The sequence below is a fragment of the Pectinophora gossypiella genome, chromosome 18 (genome assembly GCF_024362695.1).
Source record: "Pectinophora gossypiella chromosome 18, ilPecGoss1.1, whole genome shotgun sequence".
Classification (NCBI taxonomy): domain Eukaryota; kingdom Metazoa; phylum Arthropoda; class Insecta; order Lepidoptera; family Gelechiidae; genus Pectinophora; species Pectinophora gossypiella.
In genome coordinates this window covers 3,421,809-3,446,219 of record NC_065421.1, presented here as the reverse complement: position 1 = coordinate 3,446,219, position 24,411 = coordinate 3,421,809, and the positions used below count along the sequence as shown (strand labels likewise).

At 39.6% G+C, this 24,411-nt stretch overlaps 1 protein-coding gene across 1 annotated transcript in view; it reads right to left on the bottom strand.

The window, feature by feature from the left end:
- LOC126375226 (uncharacterized) overlaps positions 1 to 24,411 on the bottom strand; it is a 42,144-nt gene that overhangs the window by 12,428 nt on the left and 5,305 nt on the right. Inside the window, exons 4-27 of the mRNA XM_050022121.1 lie at positions 23,902 to 24,131; positions 23,359 to 23,569; positions 22,633 to 22,728; positions 21,997 to 22,226; positions 20,929 to 21,145; positions 20,066 to 20,164; positions 19,114 to 19,343; positions 17,951 to 18,257; positions 16,476 to 16,708; positions 15,605 to 15,803; positions 14,810 to 14,902; positions 13,948 to 14,394; positions 13,770 to 13,865; positions 13,053 to 13,279; positions 11,327 to 11,546; positions 10,891 to 10,983; positions 9,550 to 9,782; positions 8,248 to 8,446; positions 6,641 to 6,730; positions 5,274 to 5,500; positions 4,496 to 4,608; positions 3,445 to 3,554; positions 2,824 to 2,913; positions 586 to 818 (exon numbers count right to left, since the gene is read on the bottom strand). Of these exons, the coding sequence (XP_049878078.1) occupies positions 586 to 818; positions 2,824 to 2,913; positions 3,445 to 3,554; positions 4,496 to 4,608; positions 5,274 to 5,500; positions 6,641 to 6,730; positions 8,248 to 8,446; positions 9,550 to 9,782; positions 10,891 to 10,983; positions 11,327 to 11,546; positions 13,053 to 13,279; positions 13,770 to 13,865; positions 13,948 to 14,394; positions 14,810 to 14,902; positions 15,605 to 15,803; positions 16,476 to 16,708; positions 17,951 to 18,257; positions 19,114 to 19,343; positions 20,066 to 20,164; positions 20,929 to 21,145; positions 21,997 to 22,226; positions 22,633 to 22,728; positions 23,359 to 23,569; positions 23,902 to 24,131 (4,523 nt within the window). The remainder of the gene's footprint in view (positions 1 to 585; positions 819 to 2,823; positions 2,914 to 3,444; positions 3,555 to 4,495; positions 4,609 to 5,273; positions 5,501 to 6,640; positions 6,731 to 8,247; positions 8,447 to 9,549; positions 9,783 to 10,890; positions 10,984 to 11,326; positions 11,547 to 13,052; positions 13,280 to 13,769; positions 13,866 to 13,947; positions 14,395 to 14,809; positions 14,903 to 15,604; positions 15,804 to 16,475; positions 16,709 to 17,950; positions 18,258 to 19,113; positions 19,344 to 20,065; positions 20,165 to 20,928; positions 21,146 to 21,996; positions 22,227 to 22,632; positions 22,729 to 23,358; positions 23,570 to 23,901; positions 24,132 to 24,411) is intronic.

Here is a 24,411-nt window from a genome sequence, read left to right as displayed (position 1 = left end):
GGGCGGGGGGGGGGGGGGGGGGCTGGGTCGGTGGCGGCGGGGATGTGTAAAAAGACCACATCAAAGCAATTCATCTAAAAAATAAATATTATTCTTCTATCATGTGGGTTGTGAGGTGAATTACCAACCTCATGAACCCTGGTGTCAGGGTTATCATTAAGCCGCCAACGGTCCCTGCCATGGCTCATGTAACGGCTACTTACTTACATCAGTAAGTATTAACGGGGACCATCGGCTTAACGTGCCTTCCGAAGCACGGATCATATTACATTTGGGACAATCAGGTGATCAGCAATCAAAGCAATTCATCTTAAAACGTAATATTGCAATTTGACATTTGCGCATATAAAATTAAGTGCGCAATGCAACAAATGTCAAATAGCAATATTGCTTTCTTACATGAATTGCATCGATGTGGCTATTTTAACCCCCTGGAATTAGAATTGGGTCTAAAATGACCCAAACTTATTTTCGAATTATAATTTGAATTTTGATGTTGATATTTTGTGCCTTTTTATTAATAAATAAATAGATACGTCAGTTTGCAAAGACAGCCCCGGTATGTTATGTTCTGTTGATACGTACCAAGTTAGGGTTGAAGTTATTAACAGCTGGGACTTGCTCCGGATTCGGGCACTGTCCTGGGCGGTAGATAGGGCCACCTCCGAAGTCAGGGTAGTAGAAGCAGGCCTCCTCAGTATGATTAACAGGATTAAAGTATTGCTGGTCAAGTACTGGTATTGTGTTTATAATGCTGTTGATTGCAGTTTCCGCTGGCGTTGAGAGAGTCGTGTTCCTACTGAGTTTCCACGCCGACACTGTGGAAATGATCGAATATTAATCATATTTACTTTCTTCTTTCTTTTTCACTTTTTTTCGTTTTTTTCCAATTCAATTCAAAAACACTTTATTTCTCAAAGATGAACATAACAAATACGACAAACACGTAAGACACGGAAGAGGTACAATCGGCGGCCTTATTGATAAACAGCAATCTCATTCAGGCAACCTGCACACACATACACACACATATAACGACTCGTTTCGTCGTAGATTTCGTGACTTATTGTAGATTAGCCGCAAATGGTATTAACTACTTGGCCGGAGGGACTTTTAGATGACAAACATAAAATGAAATTAAAAAAAAACCGTAATAGCCCTTACAACGAAGTGTCGCGGGTTCGAATACTCGGGCTCTATAAACTACTGAACTCGGCTTTATGACTTTGAATTCATGTTTGGATGCGCTCTTTGTTTCTGTATCTTTGTTTTTATGTAGGTATGTGTATCTCATAAAATAATTATATATCGCGTAAGCGCGAAGAAAACAGAAGAAGAAGAAGGCGAACGTCGTGTCTTACAAAGAAGTCAAAGAGTTGGCCCTTGATTTGACAATTCACAACAATAATTCAACAATAATTTAACAATAATTCAACAATAATTCACAACAATTCACAGAAATATCAAAAATTGTAGATTCCAAAAATTTAATCACCAAACAAACTTATAGATCTAACTGTAGAAGAAGCAACACGGGAGTACCACAGGGCACTGTTCTTGGACCTTTGTTGTTTCTTCTATATGTTAATGAACTTACAACATCCACATCGCAAAAATGTATTCAGTTTGCTGATGATACAACAATAATAATTGAATGTAAATCCGAATCTAATTTTGAATCAGACGTAAATAATGCTCTTAATGACGTAATTAAATGGTTAAATGACAATGATCTCCATATAAACGTAGCAAAAACTAAATACATACAATTTTTATCGTACCACACTAGCTTAAGCCCAATTCAACTCATCCACAACAACGAAGTCGTAGATAGGGTCGACCAGTTAAAGTTTTTAGGTATTATCATAGACAGTCACTTAAACTGGAAAGCTCATGTGGATTCCGTCTGTAACAGGCTAAGTCGCTTCGTATATGCACTAAGAAAACTTAGACAAACAATATCCACACAAGCAGCATTAATGGCATACCATGGCTATGTGTCATCTGTACTGAGCTATGGCCTGCTACTTTGGGGTAATTCAGTGGATGTTGATAGGGCTTTTAAACTCCAAAAAAAATGTATACGAGCACTGTGCGGTGCTCGGTTTGATGACAGCTGCAAACCGCTATTCAAAAAGCTTGGCATCTTACCACTGCCCTGCATGTACATTAGGGAGGTATGTATATTCGTGGCATCAAATCCCAATAATTGGAAAACCCGGGGTCAAATGATTCAGAGACAAACAAGAAGGCATATTATGAACCTGCTGTATCAACCTCCTGCCCGGAAATATATTTACAAGAGGAACATATCAAATATGTGTATAGTTATTTATAATAAACTTCCCACCGTATTTAAGAACATGACCAAAGCTGCTTTTAAAGTTAATTTGACAAAATGGTTGCTACAACATTGCTTTTATAGTATTAAGGAATTTCTAGATTATAAAAACTAAATTTTGACATTGTTAATTAGAGTTTTATTATTATTATTATTATTTTATTTTATGATTGATTTGTATTATATAATTATTATTTAATTGTAGATGCATGTGTAGCAACAACATAAATTTGCATGCTTACTTGTAAGCTGAAAACACGGACTACTGTATACAATTACATCTGTAAATACTGTTTTCTGGCAAATAAATTATTCTTATTCTTTCTTCTTATTCTTATTCTGATAGACCTGAAGAATGCTACACCGACAAGAGCGTGGATTTTAAATTGATGACGATGAAGTGCGAAGAAATTCTATGTCTATTTACACCTGTTACTTGATAACTATGTTATGCTTGTTATGTTTTTTGAAGATAAACTTACCTAATACGTATTCTTCGTCAATTTCTGAGCAGGAATAGACGAAAGAATATGTATCATAGTCGGTAGCTAGAATCCAATATGGGGATGTAACTGAAAATTAAAAGGATTATTTACATTAACTTGCTTAGCTGAATCATTTGTCCGAAAAAGTAAGATGATTTCGTGCTTCGAACACTGAAGCAGTGTGGTGAAGTATGCTTCATACCCCCTCCGATTGATTAGGGGAAGTTTGTGTCTAGTAGTGGGACGTACATATACATATAGACTGTATTAGTTTACGTCCCACTGCTGGGCATAAGCCTCTCCTCAATCAACTGAAGGGTATGGAACACACTCTACCACGCTGCTCCACTACGGGTTGGCGGAGGTGCTTTTACTTCTAAGAGCCGTGACCAACAGCTTAACGTTTTCGAAGCACGAAATCATCTCACATTTTCCGACAATCAGGCGATTCAACCCCGCAATGTCCTTACCAAACAAAGAACAGTCTCACAAAGTGATTTCGACAACGTCTCCATCGGGAATCGAACCCGGACTTCCAGATCGTGAGCCTGGTGCTCTAACCACAAGACCACGGTGGCTCATCATTTTTTATTAAGTAATAATTAGAAAGTTACTTACTCGGTACTCCATTAACTACGAAGGTCACGTTCAGCCTGGCTGAGGCATCAGTTGAGTTAGCTAATACGGCCGTGCCATTAATTGTGTCTAACTGCTGAGCCACCACTTGCCTGTTGACAACAATATTTACTAATGAATCATCTTCCTAGCATTATGCCGTTTTTCACAGGGTCCGCTTATCTAACCTGAAAATTTGACAGGTCCGGTTCTTTATAGAAGCAACTGCCTGTCTGACCTTCCAACTCGCGAAGAGAAACCAGCCCAGTACAGGTTAGGTCATCATCCTCATCAATTTAAGAGCCACGCTCTTGTCGGTGTAGCATTTTCCATTCCCGTCTATCAAAGGCCAATTCCTTGACTTTATAAGACACGACTTTAACCTTTTCTTTAATCTGTTCCATGTAAGCCCTTCTTGGTCTTCCCCTTCCTAAATTCGTCGTGTCTTATTAGGTGTCCAATCATCTTGCCTCTTAGGCAATCAATCCAATCATCTTGGTTAGGTCATATACCTCCGAAAATGCATAATATTTAATAATTAATCATTCACAATCTTACTTTATGATATAAGGCGAAGGTTGTTAGTAGCGCTGGCAGAGGAAGACCTAGAAGGTCGTACATTGACAAGATGAGGATTTCCTTTAAAAAGGTTTAATACGATCTGCTCTCAACCGCCATCTCTTCTATCGTGTGGATTGTGAGGTGAATTACCAACCCCAACAACCCCACCATGAGCCGCCATGAGTTTAAGAAACGAATGATGAATGTAGAGGAAGCAAGACAAGTATGTCAGGATCAAAGCAAATGGAATTCCATAGTCTTTGCTTACCCCGGTGGGAAATAGGCGTCAGTTTGTATGTATGTATAACATGGAAGTAAGAAATAAGGGAAGAGGGGCTTTTTATTTGACTGGTTGATTGATTAATTGACTGGCTGGTTGATTAAGTGACTGGTTGATTAATTGACTGGCTGGTTGATTGAGTGATTGACTAGCTGGTTGATTGAGTGACTGGTTGAATGATTGACTGGTTGATTGTTTGATAGATTGACTTACCTATTTTGTACGAGTACAACTCCACCCGAACCAGCTTCGTAGAGAGCAGAGGCGCATTCTCCATCTTGGAACAACTGAGGGTAACTTGCAACGTCGAACCATTGTCCGAGATACTGAAATAATACATTTGAATCAATAATTTTGGGTACATTATACATTCTTCATCATTCATTTGAAAAAGAAAAGCAGGCAGTGTCCTTAAAGTGTGTAAAGAGTTTTTACAACTGGAATATTCCCAAAGTGGGAATGTTCACACTTTGGGAATATTCTCGGGAACGGCACATCACTGTATAGGATAGACGGCAGACAGCGCAGGCGTAGTAATAGGGTCCCGTTACATAGGTACGTAGGTAAGTCACCCTAAAAGCAGAAACTTCATCGACGTAAGGCGTTCATTTAAAACACTAACGGCCACTGTGGTCCAGTGGTTGAGTTTTGGGCTCACGATCTGGACCCGGCCACGGGCTCCGTTCCCCCGGCCTCGAGGCCCCGGGTTCGAATCCCGGTGGGGACATATCACAAAAAAAAATGTGATCCCTACTTTGGTTAGGACATTCCACGCTGATGATCTGATTGTCCGAAAAGTAAGATAATCCGTGCTTCGGAAGGCACGTTAAGCCGTTGGTCCCGGTTATTACTTACTGATGTAATTATGTAATCGTTATGTTAGGTAAGTCAGGGGCCTTCGCCGGCTCAGTAATAACCCTGACACCAGGGATGATAAGGTTGGTATTCCTCCTCACAACCCACATGATAAGAAGAAGAAGAAAACACTTACCCTAGTAACATTGAAGTTCTGAACAACCGGTATACCCTGGTCGCAGCGCGCTCTGAACCGCACTGGCAACCCGGTTGGTTCCGGCATGTAGAAACAACCTTCAGCGGTCTGGTTTACAGGGTAGAAGAATCGATCGTCTAACACATTGATGTTGTTCATTGTGTTGTTAATAGAGATGACTGCCTCTGGAGTCAGCTCCCTTGTTCGACTTAGTTTCCAGCTTCGCACTGCAAAATAACGTATCTAATTTAAACAGTGTGTAAAGTAACACTAATTTGTTGACATTTCGCACTTACTTTTTAAACGGTTTTATTTTAGTCTAATATGCTTAAAAGCTATTCTGCCTAGTACTAAAATATTTCTGAACTAGAAGTTCGAAATATCTACTTGTTATGGTGTGGGCTGCTTAGTTTACCTACCAAGCATACCCTGGTGTTAGTGTTCTTTCATGAACCGCCTTTCGGCCGCTGACATGGTTCATGTTATGACCACCACAACCATCAGAGATAGTAATGACCGGGACCTCCTACGTAGGTTGATAGCTAAGTAACTATTTATTTATTTTCTAGTAAAATAAAACCGTTTAACTTAAAAGTTTTTTTACCAATTTTTTATATAAGCGCAAATGTCAAAATGCAATATTGATTTTTTAGATGAATCAAATAATAGTCCCTTCTACGAGAAATAAATACAATATAATAATAAATAAAATAAATACATTGTTTTAAGTTTACGCGGTTATTATCATAATTAAAGCACATAATAACGGGTTCCCGTAAGAACCCGTTATTATGTGCTTTAATTAATACAATGACACACTTAGAACATTATCCTCGACCTCCAGCCTGACAAAATATAAAATAAAAAAAATCCCTTCACTAAATGTAAAAATGGCGAACTTTTGAATGCCCTACTTCTTCCATTCCACTTCCATCTTTTTTAATAAAACAAAATAAAAATGAAATTGAAATCATTAAACGAAACTAAAAATAAATCAAATTATATTATACAATTAACAGTTCAACTCCAATCCACTAATGAAAGATGAGTGGGTTGGCCGCCCAGCCCGCACACATCACTAATTTAAGAGCCACGCTCTTGTCGGTGTAGCATTCTCCGTGCTACTTTTATACGTAGGTACAATTAGGGCTGTGGTTTCCTTCTTGCCTTCCGCCCCGCAGCTTCTCGTTCTTACCACATGCAACCTCACCACGGGGTAAGGCAGTAATGTAATATTATTCTATGCTACTAATCTATACATTTAGCAACCTGGTTCACCACGTATCTCATCTCAACGGATAATACTTACCTACTTAATATTTAAGTATTTAATATTGATATAAATAGAAATAGTATTTCATTATTACCTAGTCTTTCGTTACTTCCGACGTTCTGGCAGGAGTAGAGCAATGCCCAACTACTGTAGTTAGTGTTCAATATCCAGTATTCCACTGTTTCTGTAAAAAAAATGCCATACATCAGACACGCAGATAGACAAATATCAGACACAACTGACATAATGGTGCTGATTCCTGTAGATACCATCTAATTTTAAGTTATACCTGTCATTTTCTTATTCTCCGAAAAGGAAAGGGATGAGTATTCGACAGGCGTAAAATTTATGGAACACACGTCAATTTTAGGCAGGAATTTTAAAAGCCCTCCCAATTTTTTTTATATTGTCCCATAACTCGACAGAATTAAGTTAACAGCACACGTGAAAAGGGTTGCATACCAGCGAGATGCCTATTTTAATCGCCCGGGTTATTCATTCATTTTAAAATTAACAGTTGTCAGCGGATAAGAAAATGACAGGTATAACTTAATAGTATTTTATGCAACAGTTGTATAAGAAGGGTCAAAAAATGCGAGTGGCGTGAGTTGCGATGTGAGCCTTGGCGAACATCGCAATAAGAGACGCCACGAGCATTTTTTGACCTAGTTATACAACGTTGCATACAATACTTTTTCTACGACGACGTCATTTTTCCTTTTTATTTTATTCTTTTTAGTGTTTTGAAACGAAACACAAAAATTTTCCAATTTATTTTCCAACGCGCGGGAAAATGGCGGCAAATGTATACTTTTTTTTTATAGTATATCTATGGCACCAAACAAAGTAAAGGTGCCAGTTTCCAGGTCAAAAAAAACAACAACAATGCTTTTTTGGCGACATTATAGTACAGTTACACTTTGTAAACAATGCTTTTATAGGCCATAGAGCGTACACTTTTTCAAAGAGTTTAATTATGTATGTACTTATATTAGACTTTTTGGTTATTTAAATGCCAGATTAAAGTAGAGGAGTAGAAAAAATAAAATTAAGTGTCCGCAGATCGGAGCCAATATCCTTCCAACCGTATTCGGCCATGGCGACAAGTCCCCAATCTAGGAGCGCCTAAGATGCGCTATATTGCTAAAATAGGTATAGCGGAGTCTACACGGCAGCCGCGCCTTGCGCGACGCGAATTATATTGAGGGCTTCGACCAACAGACGCAGCAGAGATACTTTTTATGTAACGTCAAAACGATACATTTCTACATTTTAGTAAACCAATCACAGACCATCACAGGCCTAAACCAAAGATTGTCGAATTTGTTTTCGAATTCATGTTTGGATCATTAATTATAATCACGTGGTCAGCGATGAAGGAAAACATCGTGAGGAGACCCATATTCCCGAGAAATGCGTTTTCGGAGGTATATGACTTAACCTGTATTGGGCTGGTTTTCTCTTCGCGGATTGGAAGGTCAGACAGGCAGTCGTTTCTGTAAAAAAACCGGTCCTGTCAAATCTTCAGATTAGGTAATCCGACCCTGTGAAAAACGAGATAATGCTAGGGAGGTGATGATGATAAGTTTGCCTCTGAGTGCATTAACCATTCTTCCGGATGAATGGGGAGCTCTGAGGGCTCTAAAGAGGGTTTTTTGCTTCGTGTTGTGTTTGTATTGAATTGTAGAAACTACAACATACCATTGTTTGAGGTGACGACCAATTTCCCAGTGTTGTTTGCAGCCAGGACAGCTGATGCAGAAGCGGTGTTCAAAGCATTATTAATAACTTGAGTCACGCTTATATTGAATCCGTTGACGGTTTCTGCTAGTCTTCCATCGACACAGGTTCCGTTATTGCCGTCGAAATAACTCTCAATATCGTTCCATTGACCGGAAAACTGGAAGATAACGATAAATTAGTACCTAGACGCTTGGTTTCATCATTATGCGACATAAGAGCCAGAGAAACAATTTTTTTTAAACTTATGTCGCGGGTTTCGACCAAAACCGTGCGACATTTTCTATCATACATATCGGTCGACACACGACGTTTAATCGCTGCGGGCAATACGATAACGCAAATCCCGAAGAAATATATATTTGGAAACTGTTCTATGCATGTTTCAAATATATTTTTATTATTAATCATAAGTTTCTTATTACTTATTTCTTTAAGCTATTGTATTGGTACCATTAGTAATCGATATTGAAGAGCGCGGTCTTCTAACACAGGTGTTGTTCACTTAACAGAAGGCCGCTACACTTGGCAATGATTGTACCTTTTTGTTGAAATAAATAACTTTTTCTTTTTCTTTCTTTTTCATGTTCCTGGATTTTGAGATTCTCACGCAAAGGTGCACACCTTTTTTTTCTTTAATAATAATAATAAAAGTTTATTTAGATAAAATCTACGACACACATAATATTATATTTACAACATTAAAACATACACACATTACATTAATATTTAGTTGGAAAACATAAAGGTATATAGAGTACTTACAAAAAAAAAACGACTTAGTGTTACACATGGAAAGCAGAAACAAAACAATAAAAGAAAGAAATACTACACTAAAAGAAGGATCTATATAAGTGAGTAGTGAAAGCAGTGTGTACCTTTGGTACATGTGATGTGAGTGCGTCTTTATTGACGTGACTTATTAGATTTGCCGCAGATGACATCGTCTGAGGGGATCATATTTGAAATAATTAATCGACCCTAGTGGGTCGTCAGCGGTAAGGGCCGAACATTATTCTATACGTAATGTGAACCAAATATCAATCGTTTGAGATGTTTTCATCTCAGCCTTAGCCTCAGATAACCAGCCCTCACAGCCATTAGGAATTTTACACCCCAAACCTAACAGTCTTCCCCTCGTTATGTTATAAATTGTTAATTGTTGTTGTTGTGTTGTTGTTTGTTGTGTTGTGTTGTTGTCTGTTGTTGTTGTTATAATATGTTAGTTAGTCAATTAAACAATTTGTATAGGTTCATACTCACCGCAGTCGCATTGAAATTCTGGACAACAGCGATGTTAGGGTCACATTGTCCTGGTAAGATGACGAACGAGTTAGGCTGAATGTTATCAGGGAAGTAGAAGCAAGCATCACTCGTTTGGGATACCGGCTCGAAATACCGCTGATCGATGACGTCTACTGATGCCATTGTCGTGTTGATGGCAGCTGTGGCATTGACCGACAGCTGTTGGGACTTGCTTAGTTTCCAGCTGTAGACTGAAAATTCAAATTCATGTATTTAATATCGGAAATTAGCCCATACTATGTTAGTAACAGAAATTTTAACCTAGTATTAATAACAGGAGTGAAAGATACATGATATAAACAGCCTATATACGTCCCACTGCTGGGCACAGGCCTCCCCTCAATCAACCGAAGGGGTACGGAGCATACTCCACCACGCTGCTCCACTGCGTGTTGGCGGAGATGCTTTTTCTTAGCGCGAATAGGCGGGACTAAGGGATTAACGTGCCCTCCGAATATCGGAATCAATTTAATTTTTCGAACAAGCAGATGATTCAAGCTTGCAATATCCTTACCAAACAAAGCACAGTCTCACAAAATGATTTCGTCAATGTCCTCGAAGGGAATCGAACCCTTACCCGTGAGCTTAAAGCTCTAATCACTAGTTTTGTGGAATGAAGGATGACACATATTCAAATTCAAAAACATATTTGATCAGTAGGTAACATAGTTACACTTTGAATCGACATTTTTTAAATAACGAACGCCTCATCCGCCTAAAACTACTGCAGCTTCTCACAACCTGTATAGCCGGGTAAAAGAAGCTGCAAGATTTAAAACCTCGGCACAGGGCCCTAGACGTTCTTTATTTTTGAATTATAAAAATAAGCTACACGGGACAGGCCCGAGTCACCGATGCCACAGACAGCTATGTCACTAAGTGCAGATTGCTCTTAGCGATAAGGCCGCCTTTGCCCACCTTAGAATAAGTTTGTCCTGTAAATGTATTGTGTGTGCAATAAAGTGTATTACTATTATTTGTATGTCGTTTCCATATCTCGGGACTATGGAGTCCCGGACTTTTGGAAGCCGTGTGTGGGGCCGAAGCCAACACATAGAGGCCCCTTAAGACGACTTAATCTAAATGTGGTGTGACACCAACCGGTGATCATGCCTGTATGCACTATGTGAGTGCATCCAAAGACAATTCCCGGTTCGTGTAGGACTATTGCAGATTATGGGAATAAAGGGAACTGGGCTATTAGGTTGTGGGTTAGTGGATCGAGATACTGGGGCTATGGAGGACTATGGCGCCTGCCAGAAATTAATACTTTTTATCAATACTCCTATCTATTCTCACCTGCTCTGCGCCCGTCTGGTCTGTCCATACAACTGTATGCCAAAGCGTAGTCCGTGTAATCAGTCGCAAGAATCCAGTAGGGAATACTGATAGCTGGAAAAAGAATGAAATTTTAGTATCGAAATAAGTTATAGCCCGAAACTACCACAGTATAAGTAGTTGAAACGGCGAGAGAAAAGGGGGGGTCCTCACTTGACTCTGTCTATCTCTGTCTCTCGTTCGCATATCTCAACTCGTACTTTCTCTTTCCTCCCCCGCACGCCTGTCGATACCCGAGGTGCGATACAGCGCTCGCGGTCAGTTTATACTAAGAACTGATTTTATCTTCTCGATTTCTGCGTCAAATTCACATGTAGTGTGATTACCCGTCCCTTTCCGTTTTGGTGGATAAGGAAATGACAGGTATAACTTAAAGTAATATAAAATGATTACTTACTCGTTCCATTCACAACCATACTGAGGTTAAACCGGCCGCTAGTGTCATTAGAAGACAAAATAAGTTGACCGGTGTTGGTAACCAGGGTTTCGGAATTGAAGACTTGGTTGCTTGTCAACAGCATGCTCGTGTTAGTACTATTAACGAACTGATGGCTGATGCAGTGACCACCGGCTTCTGCCTTTGGATACGTCTCGATTTCATGCCAGACTCCAGCAAACTGAAAATTGAGGTAATATTTTAACTCATCTGCATTATACATAAATGGATATAATAGTTTTTTTTTTGACGTGACTTATTGTAGATTTGCCGCAGATGGCATTAACTACTTGGCCGGACAAATGGGGAGCGCTGAAGGCTCTCACCCGGTACAACGTTTAAGACAACAGGCCTGAGGGTGCCCAGTTGGGCGCGAACCTCGGCTCAGGGCGTCGTCTGAGAGGAAAAATATTTGAAAGAATGAATCGACCCTAATGGGTCGATAGCGATAAGCGCTGAATGAGGGAAATCGTCGACCACGCCGGCGGGGTCGGTATCGGGGACCTGAAGTGTTTGGTGTCGCGAGCTGATTGGCTGCCTCTATGGCTAGAGTAATCGCGTCGTCGGGATCGTATATTACGTCCTTCGGACGCCGATACTTTTCAGTACCGTCCCTAAGCGGAATGTACTCGGAAGCCGCAACTACCAGGGGATTTGGGTGGTGCGGAGCAGAATCGAAAAAACGTTTGGAAGCTAATTTGAGCCATTGGGCAATGGTTGGCAGACCTAGGTCAATGTGCAGATTTTCATTGCGAAGGAACCACGGAGCTCCCGTGGCTTTCCGCATGAAACGATTTTGTATTACTTGTAGACGGTGAATTTGAGAGGGACTCGCGTGAGCGAAAACTACCCCTGCATAGGTCATGATCGGACGGATACAAGTCGTGTAGATTTTCACCTTATTCCTAAGGGACAATTTACTTCGCTTGTTAAGGAGACAATGAAGACGGCCCATTACAAACGCGGCGCGATCGCGCACTCGTTTGATATGGGCCTTGAAAGTAAGGATATAATAGGTACATAGAGATACGTACGATAAACCATTGGTCCCGACTATTAGGCGTTACAGTGTGTGTGTGTGTGTGTGTGTGTGTGTATGTGTGTGTGTGTGTGTGTGTATATGTCATATCCCTGACTAAAAACGATGGCAGGTGCCATCTATAAAAATGAATTGCTGCTGAAGGGCTGCTGTGGTCCAGTGGTTGAGCGTTGGACTCACGATCCGGAGGCCCCGGGTTCGAATCCCGGTGAGAGACATATCACATAAAACACGTTGTGATCCCTAGTTTGGTTAGGACATTACGGGCTGAACACCTGATTATCCGAAAGTAAGATCATCCGTGCTTCGGATGGCACGTTAAGGCGTTGGTCCCAGTTACTATTTACTGATGTAAGTAAGTGAGTAATCGTTACATGAGCCATGTCAGGGGCATTTGGCGGCGCAATCATAACCCTGACACCAGGGTTAATGAGGTACTATTCCACCTCACAACCCACAAGAAGAAGAATTGCCGTTCATTAGTCTCGCTAAAACTCGAAAACGGCTAAACCGATTTGGCTAAGTTTAGTCTTGAAATATTCGTGGAAGTCCAGGGAAGGTTGAAACTGTGAGAAACTATGCAAAAGTCTGATGTGAAGTGCTGAGGGTCATTTATAATAGCGGATCCAGTAAGAGCAAAGAACTTACTGCTCCAATATCAAAGTTTGGCACAGCTTGGATGTTATTGTCGCATTGGCCGCGGAAGACCAGGGGTTCTCCGGTTACTTCGGGGAAGTAGAAACACTCCTCATCTGTATGGCCCTTGATCTCATAGAGGTTATCTCGAAGAACATCAACATTATTGATGGCGTTGTTGATAGCAGTCTGAGAAGTCGTAGACAAGGTCCTGTTTCTGCTTAGCTTCCAACTGGATACTGCAATAAGGTTGATTAATTCTAGTAAGAATGACTCGGGGAAAATCGTAGGAATGTATTACCTATTACTTACATTATGAGGTGGTTGATAAGGTTGATTGTCCACATCTCAACCCAACGATATAAGATTAAGACCACATACATAGATAAATTCACAACCGTAATTCCTAATGATGTTTGTCCCTACACTTCACTCCAACTCTGTGGCTACCAAGTCTGGTATTTGGCATTAGGTCATTTGCGATCAGAACAGGGGGGTTAAAGAAGCAATTCATATGAAAAGCAATATTGCAATTTGACATTTGCGCATATAGAAGTAAGTGCGCAATGCCAACAAATGTCAGATGCTTGCTTTTTCAGATGAATTGCTTTGATGTGGCCTTTTTAACCCCCCAGATCAATGTAGACACGTTTTTCGATTTCATCATAGATTTCCTCCAGATTAATCTGCTTCATAGGGTTAAATGAGAAAATTCGTCATAATACTTACCGTTGCGAGTGTTGTCTGGGTTATTCTGGCACGCGTATACGAGAGCATAGTTATCGTAGTCAGTGGCTAACACCCAGTAAGGAGAAGCGACTGTAACTGTAACAATAGAAAAAACAGTCAAGAGCATTTCATTCCAAATCTCTTTTCTCAAATCTTTTTTTTACACATAGATACTTACAGTTAGTGCCTGCAATCAGGAAGGTGACATTCAACTTTGCTAGGCCATCGGTGCTATTCAGAAACACTGCTCTTCCTTCAATTGTATCTAGTGTCAAGTTGACCACTTGTGTATTGAACACGTCCACTCCACCATCACGAACAGTGTAATCAGCTGTGGGGCAGAAACCTTGTTGGAAGAATTGTGGGTAGCTCTCGATGTCATACCACCTACCCTCATATCGAGTTGCGTTGAAGTTGGTAACAACACTAATAGATTCGTCACATTGACCACGGAACCGAACCGGTAGACCATTGGGTTCAGGGAAGTAAAAGCAAGCATTGTCAGTGTTGTTGATGGGAGAATAGTAATCATTGTTGAGCACTCTGATGTTTCTGATGGCTGCGTTGATTGCAGTGGTCGCGTTAGCCGATAAAGATCTTGTGCGACTCATTTTCCAACTCCAAACTGCAAAAGGTTAAATTAATGTGGTTAAATAAATATTAGATTCAAATATGAAAAATAACGTTATCTTGGATTGTACAGTCACCTTACTGTTAGATGACTTATGACAGTGAACATATTATGTAAAAAATAATTACTTCCTATCCACTAGGCAACAATTAACGCGCAACACGTACGGCAACGTTGCACAACAGCGCGCGACGTTGCCAGCTGAAGCGGATTGTTTAGAGAGCATCGTTAGTTGAGCTTCAATTGTTGTCGAGTGGGGACGTGACGCACAACAACACTAGTTCCTCTGGCGACATGTTGTCGACGACAGACGTGTAGTATATGCGTCGACAGATAATGTTGTAAAGAAAAGTTCCGCGCTAACTTTCAACATGTTGGGCGCCAAATGTTGCCAAGTGGGAAATTTTACCTTGTTGTGTTGTGGCAGTGACATTAACGCAGCTGTAAACTAACGAATAAGAATCGTAGTCAGTGTCGATGATCCAGTACTCAAGTGCAGTAGCTGAAAATAAATAATTTATATTTAATATTGCTGAATGAGATCAGTATTTTATTGTCATTTATTTTCACACAATACTTGAAAATGTATGCTATCTATCACATAATTATTGATTAGGATCTGGGGGATTATCTAAAAAGCAATATTGCAATTTGACATTTGCGCATATGAAAGTGAGTGCCTTCCGCCTATGTCGACAAATGTCAAATAGGAATATTATTTTTTTGGATGAATTGCTTCGACGCGTCTTTTTTAGACCTCCTATCCAACTCTTATTTCAGATTATACTCATGCATTTCTCTAAGGTCGGATTTCATCCTCATCAGCTAAAATTACGTAAATATACATACACAAATAACTTCTATTTCCTGTTAGGCCAAATTGGAGATGTCCTTAGAAAAGGTTTAGTACGTTCTACTCTGAACCGGCGTGCGTGTATGAAGCGATTGATGAATGTGAAGGAAGCAAGAGAAGTGTGTCAGGATCGAAGCAAATGGAATTCCATAGTCTCTGCTTACCCCGGTGGGTATGGTGGTATGTATTTCCTATAAGGGGAGGCAGATACCATGGAAGCTCACTTACTACGAGCCTGACTCACCTTCACTTCCTCGACTCTGATCAAAGACTTCATGCGTCGTCTTCGGTTTTGAGTACTCTTTGACGTTGAATTGGCAAAAACTACTTTAAAAGTAATGAAGCACTTACCATTGGGGAACATAACGTTTAACTTGCCGTTGGCAATTACTTCTGCTGTACCGGTGATAGTGTTAAGTGTCTGATTAACAACTTGTGTGTTTAACACCACGATTGTGCCATTCTGCCCGAGAGAGTAATCGGCGTCAATACAATCTCCATTCTGGAATTCTGACCAATAACTTTCAACCAGGTGCCATTGTCCTAGGTACTGAAAGCAAATAGTAAATTGACAAGGGTGCTTCCTCTGACGAATTCGTTTCTTCTTCATGCTTTATTTGTTTGTTGTAGGCATTTATTTTGTCCTTCTCTTTGATTGATTGGCGTATTACCTGACAAATTGACGTTACCTTGTTCTCTAATGAGGGATATTCAAATCAACGTTCCCCAAAAACACGACAGATGGCGTTGTTAAGTTTCATCTTCGTTTAAACTTCTAATTTCATGGATAACCGACTTGCATCTTTTATCTTTGTTTTTGGGTATACATTATGACCGTTTTTATTACACCTAGGTACAATTACAACTTCCATCCATTATTATTCGGATCAAAATAAAGAGAAGCAATATAGGTAGCAACATCATTCTTTACATAATGTGATCCAAATATCAAGCAACTTAGTTTTATATATGCTTCTGCTATTACATTACATTTTTGAATAATTATGTACCCCAGTAATGAGAAAATAGGTAATTATTACGTTAAAAGTGAACAACGCCATCTATCGTGTGTTTGGAGAACGTCGATTGGAAAGTCCCTCAGTTTTATGTCAGTTATGAAAAACGGAAGTACTTAGAATGTTTGTGTGTCTATAAGTACAGCGCTTAACAGAAAACTATCGTTCTGTGACTAAATGTTACATAAAATATTTCCTTGACTTACTCTATCTGCAGTAAAGTTCGATACCACAGGAATATTGGGATCACACTGGCCATCTATTATGATTGGTTGTCCTGCTGGGATCACTGGCAAGGAAGCACATGCCAACTCTGACTGGTCAACACGGAAGTAATACTGGTCGTCTAAGACATCAATACTGTCGATCACATTGTTGATAGTAATATTAGCCAATAATGACAGTTCCTGTTGATTTCGGCTTAGTTTCCAACTGTAAACTGTAAGAGAAGAAAACATCGTTGAGTTATTTTGTTAGTGTGAAAACTGTGCACTACAAATTATAACCCAATCATCATACAGATAAGGTTCTTCAGTGGCTTCTTTCCTCATTTGGGTTGTGAGATCAATGACCAACCTTATCAACCCTGGCACTTACAATGAATAATTTACTGACGCCTCGTAGCAAAATGAAGACTTAAAAACCAGGTTTAAAATGTAGTATGCACCATGAATAAAGAGGGGCCTGAGTCCAGATTCTGGACTCAGAACTCAGACCGAGTTTGAGACTGAGTCAGCCAGATTCTTGTCAATTAAGTAGTTCCGTTGCGCGCACCATAATAATTTTAAGCCTGATCACACTTTAAGTCTGGATCTTTAGTCTTTGTTTTCTAATAAGTAGGAGCTAAAATTGAAGCAATTCATCTAAAAAGCAATATTGCTATTTGACATTTGCGCATATAAAAATAAGTGCGCAATGTTAACTAATGTCAAATATCAATATTGTTTTATAAGTGTTTAAGTGTTTTTACTCTCTTTTGATTTAATTAAGTTCTATATGTGGAAGCTTATAATTGGCCTCATTCTGGCTTATGTTTGTACGTATTTATTTAAGATTCCGTGCTTTTTTGGAAAGCTAACAAGCTTTCCTTAAGAAATAAATAAAATAAAATAAAATAAGAGAATAGACTAGTTTACAAGTAGTCAAATCAGTTAGGTTACTTACTTTTTACCATGGTATAAGATATCGCGCTTTTTATTACTACACGTTAAAACAAGAAATTACTATCGAATTTGTATGACAAATACATTGTGACGTCATAAAAAAGGGATAAAATGTCGGACTTATTATTGTGTTTAAATAAGTAAAATATAAATAGAAAATGTTTTTCGTCAGTTTTAGATCTGTCTTAAATAGTAATCAGAATTTCATAATTTATCCCTCTAGCATTTGCTAGTTATTCACAGGGTCCGCTTACCTAACATGAGATTTGACAGGTCCGGTTTTTTACAGAAGCGACTGTCTGTCTGGCCGTTCAACCAGCGAAGGGAAAACCAGGCCAATACAGGTTAGGTCACATACATCCGAAAACGCATTTCTCGGGAATGTGGGTTTCCTTACGATGTTTTTCTTCACCGCTGAGCACTTGGTAATCATTTATGATACAAACGTGAAGTCGAAAACAAATTCGACAATCATTGGTTTAGGCCTGTGCTGAACCTGCGTGATAATAAACATTTACCTGCTCTGTAGTCATTGCCTTGGTTAATGCAGCTGTAAGCCAAAGCGAAATCGTTATAGTCCACGGCAAGGATCCATAAGGGTATTTCAACTGTTTCATTATTTCCATTGCTGATGGTCAGGTTAAATCTTGCACTTCCATCTGTCATATTTCCTTGGAGCATACGAGATGAATTTTGCAGGAACTGGTTTACATTGAACGATGTTAAGACATAAACATCGTTGTTTGCAAATTCGTATCTGTGGTTGACACAGTCGCCTGATTGTACTTGTGGGTAGGCTTCGATTTCATACCACGTACCACTGAACTGAAAATAGGGATAAAAATAATAATATTTGAAATACTTAAAGAAAAATTTAGATATATTTTTTTTGTTTTTTTTTTTCTGATTTTTTTTTATATTTAGAGATTTTTTTTTAAATTTTTATTTAGAGATTTGTTGTTCAGACAAGCAATTTGTTTAATAGAGCCTTAACATTTGAGTCTCGGGACTATCGATAGCTCATTTAGATGGTAAAATCCAGTACACACCGTCTAATTTAATTTTAAGTTATACCTGACATTTTTCAAAGGAAAGAGACGGGCAATCGACAGGCGGAAAAGTTATGGAACACACGTCAATTTTAGGCAGAAATTTAAACAACCCTCTACACTTACATTGGCCAATAACTCGACAGAATTAAGTTGACAGCACACATCAAACGGGCTGCATACCGCCGAAATGCCCATTTGATTCTTTTAATTTTTGACGTGACTTATTGTAGATTTGCCGCAGATGGCATTACCTACTTGGCCGGACAAATGGGGAGCGCTGAAGGCTCTCACTCGGTACAACGTTTAAGACAACAGGCCTGAGGGTGCCCAGTTGGGCGCGAACCTCGGCCAAGGGAGTCGTCTAAGAGGAAGAATATTTGAAAGAATTATTCGACCCTAGTGGGTCGATAGCGATAAGAGCTGAATGAGGGCGCGTCGACCACGCCGGCGGGGTCGGTATCGGGGTCCCATTTGATTCGCGTGCGTTATTATAAAATATCTTATTGTCGACTGCCCGTTCCTTTCCTTTTCGCCGGATAAGAAAATAATGACAGGTACTTATAACTTTAAATAAACTTAGATGGTGTGAACTGGTATCAGCACCAATGCAAGAGTAGTAGTAATATTACCAGACTCATATTGAAGTTGGTAACCACGGGAATGGTTTGATCACATTGTCCTGGCATGACAACGGGCACGCCCTCCTGTGCCTCTGGGTAGTAGAAACATCCCTCCGCTGTCTGGTTCCTGGTGACGTAATACCTCTGGTCTAGTACGGTGATGTTAGCAATGACGTTGTTGATTGCCGTGCTGTTCTCTGTCGACAAGGACCTAGTCCTGCTCAACTTCCAGCTCCAGACTGAAATAACAATAAATAAATGTAAATATGACGTGACGTATTGTATAAGTAGATTTGCCACAAATGGCATTAGCTACTTGGCCGTACAAATGAGGAGCGCTGAGGGTTGTATTTGAAATAATCAACCAACTCTAGTGGCGCTGAATAAGGGAAAGCGAGGAACGTCGACCACGCCACGCCGGCGGCATCGGTATCGGGGATCCGGGGTCCTATCTTGACTGGTTTGAGTAATCGGGATGGTATATTACGTCGTTCGATTGCAGGTATCAGATACAAGGCGTACATGGAGAAATGAAGAAATGGAAAAAAAATGGGAAATATAGAAATGTAGCAATGGTGAAAAGTAGAAATGTTGATACAGAGAAATGCAAAAATAGAGAAATGTAGAAAAAGAGAAATGTAGAAATAGAGAAATAATGGAATGAACGTTTTTCTTCTGTCGTATGTTGATGTAGATGACCAACGTCAGCAAACGTGGTGTTAAGGTTTTAGTGTTTAAAACTATTTTAATGGATTCTTATTTAAGTAAGTAATTCTAACATTACATAAACTTAGTAGGTACCCATATCGAAATAAAGCGGTTCATAAATACAGGCTTCTATGAAATATTATCGCAGTTCAGAGAGATAATAATTAAAACAATGCATGTAAATAGGTTTGTGGCCGGAATTCAACCAAGTGAAGATGCGGGCAAAATAAGAAAAAACAAAGTGTCTTTTTACCTTGTCTCTCATGGCGGAGACTGTTGTATTCACAAGTGTAAACAAGAGCGTAGTTTGTGTAGTCTGTAGCTAAGACCCAGTAGCTCATGCTGACGGTACCTGGAAAGAAAATGTAGATCCGTAAGGTCATTTTTTGTCGCGACTTATTCTAGATTTACCACAAATAGCATTAACTACTTGGCCGGAGAAATGGGGAGCGCTGAGGGCTCTCATCCGGTACAAAATTTAAGACATCAGGCCTGAGGGTGCCCATGCCATTGTGATACCTTATTTACAACAGTAACATTATTCTACATGCCTTAATAGGTATATCTAGGATAAGAGCTTGCCCACATGAACATCAGAAAAGTCTTTGGCAAGGTTTCGTCACCGTATCACGGCAAGAATCATGTTGGATCATCAGAGAATTAGAATAATTACTTACAAAATTGAGCTAAAGAAAATACTCAAAGATATTTTTTGAAAAGGCCCAGGGATATTTTCTATTCAAATTATATCCTACAATTTGTCTATCTACCATCATCCTCCTGCCCTTATCTCACTCTAAGTGAGGTCGGCACAACATGTATTCCTCATTCATTTCTGTACTCAGTTCAGGGGAGTTAAAAACGCCACGTCGAAGCAATTCATCTATAAAGCAATATTGCTATTTGACATTTGTTTGCATTGCGCACTTACTTTTATATGCGCAAATGTTGCTTTTTAGATGAACTGATTCGATGTGGCCTTTTTAAACACAGTAATTCGATAATCTACTTTTCGAAATATATTAAGGTTGAAGAGGATAAACGGCGCAAGATACTCCCCAACAACAACGGTATTAGTCGTGAGTAACAAGGCCAAGTTTATTTTTTTTTAATTACCGTTAGTTCCATTGACAGGGAAGGTGACTTGGAACTTTCCAGATCCATCGGTGGTATTTGACACAGCTGATCCTCTCATAACTTGGAGCGTTTGGTAAACGACTTGTGTATTCCGAACGTCTAGTTGTCCACCAGATAACGTGTAGTTGGCATTACTGCACGTGCCATCTTGGAATAGAGACGGGTATGACTCAATTTCGTGCCATAAACCCGTGTACTGTAAACAAATAGGTTGGTAGATTTGAATAAAAGAAATAAAGAATAAAAGAACGCAGCCATAGAACCATTAAAATCATTTACCGTCTCGCGATAAAGACGTTTTGAAAGTCAAATTCTGTGGACTAGGAGTAAAGGAAAAGAATAAGAACCCCTATCTCACTAGGATGCCATGGTGGCGCAATCACGGCCGTGCCAACGCGAGAATGTATGAAGTTTAACTCTACCTCACCAGCACAACCATCAAAAACCAGATGTGGACTGCGTCCAAATTGTTCTCCTAGTGAGACATGAGCGATATGGCTCATATATGTATAATTCGTTCAGCTGCTTATTATATCTAATGCTAAAACGCACAATCGGCGATAACAGACGAGCACGATCGTGTAAAGGGCACATTCGGGGACATCATCTACACAATTTGTTGAATAAACATTTTTTTTTTCTCTCTCTCTCTCTACGATTGCGAAGGTGTTTGATCATGCTCGCCCGAGACCATCTGTAATCACTGGAGGAGGCATACAGTCGATTTCTACAACACTTCTCGGACTTAAGCAGTTGAAAGCGGAAGCCATGGTGAAGAAACCAATTTGGGTGATACTAGACCCAATACGGTGGGTATACTGGTTGAGGGGCCGGAAGGCAAGAGGGAAACCGCTGCCCTATTTTCCCTAAAAAGTAGCATGGAAAATGCTGCACTGACAAGAGTATGGCTCTTAAATTGATGATGATGACTGGTCGAGGATTGTTTTATCCATTTGACTTTTTGGTTTATGTTTAGTATGCAGCTCAGCTAGAACCGAGCAGCTGGCAAAGAAGTAACGAGCATTGTTTTCCTCTCTCTCTACTTACATTTTGAAGGTTAAAGTTGGGAACAGCAGGTATATTCATATCACATTCTCCACGGAAGACCACGGGGCTGTCATCAGCATGTTCAGGGAAGTAGAAGCAGTCGTCGTCAGTCTGATTCGTCGGCTGATAGTAGTTGAAATTAAGGTCAAGTATAGAATCCACCACTTGGTTCACAGCTACTTGGGTCTCCCAAGATAATTCACGATTTTTGCTCAGTATCCAACTGAAAACTGTAACAAAAGTCATGCACTCATTTATCTTTAATTAGATGAGAATTTGTTGGTAGTAAAGAAGTTTCCGTTAGTTAATTAGTGATGAATAATATCTTGTAGTACAAAAAAGATTTGAAATAAAGTATCGGTTATTTAAGTATAATTGTTCAAAGTTTCGCAAAAGCATGTAACTCGACATATTTCAAATTTATAAGTAGGTATATAATATTTTCGTAACTTACAATGAAGACTGTCGATTATAAAGAATCTGAGATATCAAGAAATGAAATATTGCTAGTTTAGAAGAACCAGGAGCAAATCGTAGCAACTAGTGTAATATTTCTCATTTCTCTGGTTAGAACAGTCAACGCCTTACGAGACAAATAAAAAGATCAGTTAAAAAAATACAAAAGCATAACTTTACCTCGTTTTGTATTATTGGTGAGTTGTACACAGCTGTACGTTATCGCGTAGTTGATATAATCCGTGTCTATGACCCATAAGTCTTGACTTATAGTGACTGTAATAAAAGATAAAACATAAGGTTACTTATATAATTGTTACACTCTGCGAAGGTTGGAAGTTCTGACAAAGGAAGACAAACACATTGACCAAATTTGGGATGGTCAAAAAGAGGATTACTGCGGTCTATGTAGGATAAATCAGTCTACTTGAAAGAAAGAAAGAAAAAATATTTATTCGACATACTTACTTATTATTTTAACATAATTAACATACTATAATAATACAGTTATGAATGTATGCCGAAACGGTTCCACCTCAGCATAATGCCATAGCCTAGACTATGACGCTGGTTTTCAGTTGAAACCGGTAAGGTAATCAGGTAACACATTAAACAAAAAATGGACACGAAGTCTAAGCACATTTTGTAATTTTCTAATCAAGTACATATTTTAAATGAATGTGCTGTGCGTGCGTGCGTGCGTGCGTGCGTGCGTGCGTGCGTGCGTGCGTGCGTGTGTGTGTGTTTGTTTGTGTGTGTGTGTGTGTGTGTGTGTGTGTGTGTGTTTGTTTGTGTGTGTGTAAGTGTGTGTGTGTGTGTTTTATGTGAATGTGTACTTTCATTCATTCTCTCTACAGGTCCGAGCCACCTAAGCAAGCTGCCGTTCTATGAAAATGATATACTTACTATTCGGAGTAATGTTAAGGGTGACATTCAATTTAGCAGGGTTATCGGCACTGACATTTGCGAAGCCAGTGATGGTATCCAGGGTCTGGTTGTACACTTGACTATTCACAACGTTCACCACGCCGTTACCAGCGCTGTACTCTGCGCGGGCACACGATCCGTTTGCGTTTTCTGAATAGTAACTGTAGATCTCATTCCAAGTGCCAAGGAACTAATAAGAGAAGAATTTGTTTATTAGTTACAAGTGGATCAAGATTACAAAGTCGCCAAACGTAAATACTATAATAACGGTCTTAAGCTAATTTGAGTATCAATATTCTTTTCGTTTGGGTGGTAAAGTCGATGCAGCAACGCTGGTGTGGTTATTATTGAGCCGCTAAAGGGCCCTGATATATGGTTCACGAAACGATTCTGAGTTATATCAATTTAAGTTTTTTCAATTCCATACTTTAACCCGGTTGAAGATTTCACTTGATATGAATTATCGTCCTCAGTATTCGGTACGCTGTCACTAACACCCACTATAAAGAATGTAGCACTTACCAAGCTGATATTTAAGTTGGTCAGCAAGTTGATATTCGGGTCGCACTCTCCAGCTAGTATGATAGGCTGTCCGGCCGGTATGTACGGGAGCGCGAAGCAGGCAGCTTCAGAGTAGTTTGTACTCCTAAGATCTTCGAACAGGCTGATACCCAGAGGAGCAACCAAGTTGTTCATCATGTTGTTAAATATCGAATTGATCTCCTGACTTCTTCCCAGATGCCAGATGTAGACTGAAAAGACATAATCAATTACTTTATTACAAAGTAGTCATCGATCTTCAATTATACCTCTTGAGCGATTTTCAACGGCCTCAGTGATTCAGTGATTGAGCGTTGGGCTCACGATCCGGAGGTACCGGGTTCGAAACTCGGTGGGCACATATTATAAAAGTCACTCTGTGGCCTTGGTTCGGTCAGGAAATTGCACGCTAATATTCGAAAGTAAGATGAGCCGTGCTTCGGGAGGCACATTAAGGCACATTCGTTTGTCAGGGCCTTTGGTGGCTTAATA